Raw genomic sequence first — 8,975 nt, 5'->3', positions numbered from 1 at the left:
CTCCCCCCCCCCCCGTCTAGATAGGGTTAAACTTTAGAAGGTTTAGATTCACAACCCCATATAAACTTAAAGTAGCTGTACGCTGGTGGTACCCAGAACACTGTGACTGGCAAGAAGGAAGACGCGTGATCGTGGCGCAGTCGGTAACCTGTAGACGACCCAAACTTTCCCAGCTGACGAAACAAATAGTGCAGCAGCGCCGCCTGGTGTATATAATGTTATTGCACCTCGTCCGACAACTTTCGATGCCGAATGACTTGGAAGCTACCTGACCATGTGTGATCATTCGCCTGAGCATAACTGGTGTTACCAGTAACTAAGGTAACGTAGGACTTTGTGTGTGAGAAAAACTCCTATCACGTCTGCGCTATGTGAGGTTTTTGTACTGAAATCGTGCCTTTCGTTAGGGTACAATATTGAGGCCTGTCGTAATCTCCAAGCAGATCATACGGTGGCAAGGCAGTATCCATTGGCCAGAGGAGTGTCCATTAGCCACCGAAGATCTGCCTGCAGTCGAAACGTCAAAGGCTATTAACACCTAGTTGTTGCCTACTCAGAATGTGTTTGCCAAGTAGTTTATTGCCCTAACAACCGGGCAAGGCTATTGTCCTCCTTGTGGGGCTGCATGGTTGACCGTTACAGGAAGTCTGTCTATGGGTCACAACACCAACTGTTATACATGTATTGGGCAGTTTAAACAATGGATCCGGAGGAGAAGGTTCACCTTGTGTTTTGTAATGTCTGGCATGGGGTTTTAAATTTTAACCATAAGTATCTATTTCCATGTTTCAGAAAGCATCACAGTGCCAGCATACAGAATTGTATCTGATTCAGTTAGGCGGGGAACTCCCACTGAGATGTGCGCGGGTGACTGAATTTGTCCCAGATTCAAGCTATAAACCGCTTGTAAAAACCTTAGCGTGGCCAGTTTTTCAATTGCTGTAAATAGGGGCACAAGGAGGGGCAGCAACACCATTTTTGAAAGGAAGTGCTCCTCCCTGTGCGAGTGCAGGCAGATCTTCGGTGGCTAATGGACACTCCTCTGGCCAATGGATACTGCCTTGCCACCGTATGATCTGCTTGGAGATTAGCCTGTCGTGTATTCGATCGAATCGAGACAAAAATAACGGAGAACCTATCAATTCAATAACCTTATAAAATTAGTCAAGAACTTCAGTGCCCCTATCTATTCATTGAAAGCTTAACACATTGGCAATAGACAAAGTTTTATTGTACACTGCAAAATGTACAAAAAATGTTTATTAGTGTTCATTGATAAAATTAACAAAATTAATTAATTAATTAATTAATTAAAATCAACAGATAGGTAACGTTTAGATAACGTGGGGTTTAGATGTGTGGGGTCGTGTGGCGCAATCGGTAGCGCGTTCGTCTCACACCCCAGATGTCGTGGGATCGAACCCCACCCGTGTCACCGATCTTGTGCCCTTGGGAAAGGCACTTTGCACGACTTTCCTCACTTCACTCAGGTGTAAATGAGTACCTAGCTTCGGTTATGCTTAGGTCACAATTCAAGAAAGGGGCCCGCTCGGCGCGTGTTCGGCGTGTTTTTTGGCACTACCGAACGGGACCTGGACGGAGACCGGCGGGCTTCCCGACGGCTGCCGGCCTATTTTTGGCCCCGCGCGGTCGCCAAATCGATTTTAACTCAGAGTTAAAAACACTTCGGGCCCCGTTCGGCGAAATACGCCGAAGCGACGCCGTAACCTCACTGCCCGAGTCCCGTCGGGCGGCCGAACAGGCACCTGCCTAAGATTATGACGTCACATGTGCTGATCAGTGCATCAGATGGTCAGGAAAAGGGGGTTATAGGGAGCATATTTAAACTCCTACCTCAGACTACGTCGCACAGTTCACCACGTGTGTGTTACATCGTGTACTTGTGTGTGTTACACCTTGTATTTGTGTGTCAGAATGTCGAAGGGCAAGGGAAAACAGCCGGCACGGCTCTCTTGCCAACTTCATAAAACAGATCATAACAGGAATAGAATGTGTCTGACATTATCTCTTGTTACATCATATGCCTTCGTAATAAAATGGAATCAGAAGTTATTGGCATTTATTTTCAGTCCAAATTTCAACAGAAGTAACGATATTCAGTGGTTTTATTGCTCAATAGCAAGGAGCTGCCACGGCACACTTCCTGCGTCACTGCTGAAGTACTTCCTGCGTCACTGTTGAAGTACTTTCGAAAGTAGGCCCTCGGTTACTTTTGCGACGCACCAGTTCTGCCTGCCTCTCTTCTTCAGCTACAAATGCCAGAAGACCTACATGTAGGTTGTCACCAATCTCAATCTCAGACGGGCTTGTAAGTTGTTTGCAGGTTGTACTGAACGCTGCATCGCCAACTTCAGTCTACTCTAGATCTTTACTTGACGTGTACTCTTTACTTGAAGTGAACGGTAGCAGGCAGTGCAGCGCTTATATATGTACCTGCTCAAAAACACGAGAGGAGCCCGTCGGGATCCCGCCAGGAACCCGCCAGGGACCTGACAGCTGCCCGGCCGAACTGTAAGAGCCGGTCGGCACCCTACCACACGCCGCACGGGTCAAGACGGGCGACTGACCGGGCACCGGACGGGTCCCTGACAGAAACCGGCCGCAAAAGTTTATGAATATTAATGAGAGCCGCCGGCCGGAGCACAAGCAGGCCCCGACAGGGAGCCGTAAAGGAACATTTAATTGTGACCCTGACAAAACGGCGCACGCTCGGCGTCATGACGCCGGCCGGCGTCTACGCCGAGGACATGCCGAACGGGCGCCGTTTCAAATGTGACCTAAGCATTAGGGACGTCCCTCGGATAGAGGTTCCGTACGTGTTTGGGAGAGCCACACCCCACGCACGTTAAAGAACCCACCGCACTTATCGAAAAGAGTAGGGGACCTTCCCGGTGTGAGTGGTTCAAACCTTACAGTCTGGTCTCGGGGTTAACATCTTTGATGAGGTGATACTCACCTGTTATGTCAATCCTTCCACAAATGTGGTAAATCGTCATTAAAAATATAACAGTAGAGACTAGTTGGCCAAAATGCCATAAGTAATTTAGAACAAAGTTCAACTGTCTACTGCTAGTACTAGTATGTATTAAATTATTGACAATGTCCACTTATTGACATGGGTGGGTTGTTAGACGAACAACTCCAGTGTTGTGTAGTAACTGTAGTTGTCTGAACTCACTCGGTATTTTGTGAACTTTTGTGGGAAGGGCATTGTCATAGTAGTGCTCGTTCAGACGTTGATTGTTCCTGTCGGCGTGGAAGGGCCAGAAGCCGTACAGGCGCACCTCCTCACACATCTGTGTGGCCAAACTCACCAGCAACAGTCCTATAATCAAGAAAAGAAAGAAAGAAGAAATAGAATGAAACAAAAATTCGTAGACATGAATGGCACCAAAAAATAGCACGTGAGATAATACAAATAAAAACAGATATAGATGAAATGCTAGTAAGACAACGGAAATGAGGAAAATTCATATTCAAATTTAATCATTGCATCATGAAAGTTCATAGCAGAGCTTATGATGTCTACCTGTGGATGGCCTTTGAGCGGATATATGCTTTTTCCAAAATGATATAAGTGCTCCTGTCACGAGTGGATACGGGAAGATAACCTGGTTACGGGCGCCGGTTGCCCGTAGAGCTTCCTGCACTTTGAAGGCGCCGCTAGCGTGACGTTTGGACAGAAAGGCCCAGATCCAGAGGTAGCTGTCTCCGTACACTGATAGGTCATGCGTGAAGGATTTAACGTCTATTCCTTTTCTTTTGCCCTTGGTGTATCTACATGAAATAACAGAGGGCAAGTTATGCTAAGGATGTCATCTTTCACATGCACATGTACAAAGCTCACAATATACACTAACCACATTTGAATTTCATAAAAAATCAAGTGAATTTGCTATCAAACTAGAAAGGTAACAAACATTTGCAAATCAAATGCATAATGTTTACCTTTGCATATGGTCTGCTCTGTACATTCTTACTCAAACACATTCATATATAATGGTCAGACAGGAGTCTAAATCCCTCCTGCTATAAAATTGCAACATGATGTAACCCAACACTAGTTACCGTGGTGACAGACGTCTGGTTCAGGTCATTGACCTTATTTGTTTGGAGAAGAAGAAGAAGAGGAAACAGAGCAAAAACAATATGTTTTCCTTCGGTAAACATAGAAACGTACCTGTAGCCTATCATAGAGGGGTTAATGGTGATCAGGCTGGTTTTATTTCCAATGTCCCTGGAATATTTATCGCCCATTGGAGCCATGTTGAACCTGCAAGTTATGAGAAAGAAGAAATAAAACTTACATTGCTTCATATATTAACATTATACAGCAGATTGTTAAAAAATGTAAAAAATTAACATTTCAAGCAAGGAAATCGTCACCACAACCATCTAACACTCTTCACATCAAGGCCTTTTAAGGGGCCCACTGGGCACAGAACTATAGATAAAGTTATTAAAGATATTTCTCAACAAAATATTCTGGTAAATCGACTTGTACATATCATTGTGCCTCACCTGAACACAAACTCAGAGGCGTCTATCTTTTTTCCACAGCCGCTTCCCTTCAGTATTCCACCGTTTCCCACCACACTGCAAGTATCGAAGCGTTTGTTCTGAAACGGGCTTTCCTGGGTAGAAAAGTTGTAAATTATTATCCTTAATATTATCCTTATTATGTCTCTTTCGTTATGACGAATTGACGCTCCCATTTTTAATCTCCAAGCAGATCATGCGGTGGCAAGGCAGTATCCATTGGCCAGCGGAGTGTCCATTAGCCACCGTAGGGGTCAATTGGCCAATGGAGACTGCTATGCCACCGTATTATCTGCCTGAAGATTACCCACTTCTACATAACGTGGGGGAGGGCGAAAGAGACTCGGTAGTTTGGATACTAGACTGGAGTTTTGACATTGAGCTTTGGAAAGCCGGAGACTATCTAATAGTATATGGATCAGCGTTCTTTATAAAAATTTACTGAACAGAGACGGTACAAACTTTAACCAGGTGCTATTTAGAATGATGAGATAAGTCTTTTGCCCAAGGGCAACACTCGTTCTTGTAACCAGTGTAAATATCCTAGGGAATGTGTTAGGGTTTCTTATTTTGAATTGAAAGTTTAATCCTAACCAGTACCTTGAACAAAGAAAGACCAAGTACCTCTTTGCAGGTTTTATTTCTCGAAGCGAATACAAAATTTTCCTTGAATGTTTGGAGAATGGGCAATCAGAGCCCAGGCATACACCTCAAGACCCCAGCTGGAGTATGCTTCGACAGCTTGGGGCCCTCACAAGCGACTACATGCACAGACAAACAAACTTGAAGACAAAGTAGAGGCAGTACAGAAGCGAGCCGCTAGGTTCGTTACTGGAGATTACAGACCAACAACAAGCATGTCAGATACACTGAGAACACTTGGATGGCCTTCCCTGCATCAACGCAGGCAGCAAGCCAGACTTGTCCTAATGTATAAAGCAGTAAATAACATGGTAGCCATTCCTATACACAACATTCTCACCAAAAACACAAACATTACAAGAGGACATTACTCACGCTTCATCACCATCCCATGCAAGACAGAAGCATACAGAGCCAGTTATCTCCCTCGAACCGTCATCGAGTGGAACACACTACCAGGTACACTCATATCTTGCACATCCCTTGATGCGTTTAAGGCGGGATTGGCCAGTCACCTTGGCCTCTCCGCCAATACCCAGCTGTAGGGTTATTTTTGTTTCCTGGTGTGGCTTTTGTATATAGTTGCACATTTCGGTTTCTTCTTTTTGCAATTTATTATTTATAGATCATTTTTCATTTGTTTGTATATTTTTGTTGCGCACCACCACCTGCCACACCAGCTGCACCTCCTTCCCGGGACGTGATGTGCCGTGAGGCACTTTGTCCCGTATCATGTAGATAGATAGATAGATAGAATGTAAAGAAGGAAAACAAGTCTCCAAACTTACTTTAGGAAATCCATTGAAGACGTTCTTTGGCACCTTGATTTTTCCACGACCATGTGTCATTAGGCCGGACATGTTAACTGTCTGTTGTGTTACAAGAAAATTCCCGTTCGCAAAGCGACTGTCGCCTACAAGTCTTTTCCTGTTAAAAATACATGTCATTGGTCATGAAATACTGCTTTGAACGTATTTACAAATTGTCGGTGGTATGTTCAGCATTTTGTAAATCGCATTGTCAATATGTATAATTGTTCATTCTTACATAGCAATGCAATGCAATGGCAATGCATTTATTATTTAACCCTGAGCATTTTTTTCTTTCCTTTGTAATCGATTTTGCATTCAACGACATTAGTATCGTTTTACAATATTTTTTTTGCAATTTACGGCATATATTTTCTCATTTTGCAGGTGCCTTGTGTGACCTACAGTATGGTCAAAAACTTTTTTTTGGAAACGGACGAAAATTCAAGCGGATGTCATCCATATAATCAAATCAACATGGCCTAATATCGAGACGATTATTCTTACCGAAACAGGTCCGAAAATGTTTTGTTATAGACCCATCCAGGTGCTTCCGTCGGTACAGACTGCACAGCTGTCTGGTCGGCAAGGAACTTCTCCTTAGCAACCGACTCCTCCGGTATGTGTCGAGCATAAGAATGGAACTTCTGTAATGGACTTGAGAGTCGAAAGAATCATACGTTGTGTTAGGATTATGTAATGTTATATGTTATATGTTATACGTTATATGGTACATGTTATGTTATGTTATGTTATGTTATATTGTATATGTTATATGGTATATGTTATGTTATGTTATATGGTATATGTTATGTTATGTTATGTTTTGTTATAATATGTTATGTTATATGGTATATGATATGTTATGTTATATGGTATATGATATGTTATGTTATATGGTATATATGTTATGTTATGTTATGTTATGTTATGTTATGTTATATGGTATATGTTATGCTATGTTATGCTATGCTATGCTATGCTATGCATGCTATGCTATGCTATGCTATGCTATGCTATGTTATGTTATGTTATGTTATATGGTATATGTTATGCTATGCTATGCTATGCTATGCTATGCTATGCTATGCTATGCATGCTATGCAATGTTATGCTATGCTATGCTATGCTATGCTATGCTATGCATGCTATGCAATGTTATGCTATGCTATGCATGCTATGCTATGCTATGCTATGCTATGTTATGTTATGTTATATGGTATATGTTATGCTATGTTATGCTATGCTATGCTATGCTATGCTATGCATGCTATGCAATGTTATGCTATGCTATGCTTTGCTATGCTATGCTATGCTATGCTATGCTATGTTATGTTATGTTATGTTATGTTATGTTATGTTATGTTATGTTATGTTATGTTATGTTATGTTATGTTATGTTATGTTATGTTATGTGTTTCTCGCACACACCTTGTTTCCATAGCTTTTGGCTTTTCCACTGATGAGTTTGTTAGTCCTCCTGATGTAGATATATTACTGCTAAGTCCATCCTTGTAGTCACTGTCTGCTTCTTCGACCTCAATGGAGGACCTAGGAAAGCGACACTTAAATCTATTTCTAGAAATAGATTTCTTATGTTTCTGTCATCTGTGAAGCTGGGTTCAAGATACAAGCCTTTCGTCAGAGTAAACACATAAGAGAAACTAGAAACCAACTTTGATTAATTCTATCGTAGACTCAAGATGTCGTGACTTTTACCCCCTCATCTTAAAAGTAAAACAAATTCAGCGCCCTATACGCCTGCACGGCGGTCGGTTGCTAGGCTAAAAGTCGCATTACTAGGGAGGTATCGGGTTACAGAACGTGTTCGAACGTGGCCGCGCGGGAGTCCCAGGCCGGCCCGGGGGCAACGGGTAAAATTTGAAAATAAACAAAAGTAATTGGAGAGTAAATACTCGTCAAAATAAAATGTAATAAGTGATTTTGTTTACCTCAAATGTTATTCTTGCACTGCCTTTGCTCCACTTTGTGTACATTTGCTTCCAAATGAGATCAATTTCGGATTTCAAAAAGGGTTCACGAGAACCACACAACTGATTTTAAGAGGCCCCGAAAATTAAAAATAAGGTTAGATTTTTGGATTTTTAGAAATATTACAGTAAATTTAAACTTTCTGTCTTAGGATTTTTTTATTTTTTAACTAAAACTAGACTTACAGTCAAAAGAAGAGCTAAAAACGCAGTGTTTTAACTTTAAATACCGATAATTCATAATCGCGGCCATATTTAAAAAATCCCTAAGACAGAAATCTGCGAAAATCGTTCCTCTTCCAAACAAGCCCTCAATGAGGTAATTTGAGCGATTTTTGGGAATGGTTAAAATACCATGTTTGCACGCATGCTGTGCCACTTGGATATGGGGACCTGGATTTTTTAACAGTGTCAACAAGAATTCTGACCTTCAAGGTCACCCACGATGACGGCAGTAGCTTCGTTACATGTTACATATCCACAATAAAATCACGGCATAGATGTAATGTTTTGAAAACGGTTCATATTTGTGGAAAGGTGGATTTTTCCTGTTCCGTGGTTCCCAAGTAAAAAAGGGCTTGAAGTAGCCGGTTGTAGCGGCTTTACTGTAAATGACCGCGGGTAACCCCGGATGGAACGCCCGTTCTATTCGAATGACGTCATATCGAACAAGATTCGCGGGTTCGGGGGATTCGATCTCCATAGTAGCGGAGTGGGACTTTTGGGCCCAAATCTGACCATCGTGACGAACATTAATCTACTTGTAAAAAATAGATTAATGTTCTTTGATCACCCCCCTCCCCCCTAAAAAAATCAAGCGATCAAACACAGTTCCAGGACTAAGACTGTGATGTTAAGTCCTGCCAGGCTTCGGCAGGCGGCTGAACAGAGTAGAAATCGGCCAAATAGAGAGATAACATGCCAGGGGAGTTGGTCCGCTAGAGAGTACAGTTTGCCGCGCTAGGGTACAGTA

The 8,975-nt window shown here is 42.4% G+C and overlaps 1 protein-coding gene across 1 annotated transcript; it reads right to left on the bottom strand.

The window, feature by feature from the left end:
* Positions 1–2,940: 2,940 nt before the first annotated feature.
* LOC109485144 (alpha-N-acetylneuraminide alpha-2,8-sialyltransferase-like) lies at positions 2,941–5,936 on the bottom strand. Its single transcript, XM_019788576.1, has 5 exons — positions 5,871–5,936; positions 4,543–4,655; positions 4,198–4,294; positions 3,551–3,788; positions 2,941–3,346 (listed from the first exon to the last, which is right to left on the bottom strand). Exons 1-5 carry the CDS (start codon positions 5,934–5,936, stop codon positions 3,129–3,131), a joined length of 732 nt encoding a protein of 243 aa, XP_019644135.1. The 3' UTR covers positions 2,941–3,128.
* Positions 5,937–8,975: the final 3,039 nt, after the last annotated feature.

Source organism: Branchiostoma belcheri, unplaced genomic scaffold (genome assembly GCF_001625305.1).
Source record: "Branchiostoma belcheri isolate BF01 breed outbred unplaced genomic scaffold, Haploidv18h27 scaffold73, whole genome shotgun sequence".
Taxonomy (NCBI): Eukaryota; Metazoa; Chordata; class Leptocardii; order Amphioxiformes; family Branchiostomatidae; genus Branchiostoma; species Branchiostoma belcheri.
This window is presented reverse-complemented; position numbering and strand designations above follow the sequence as displayed.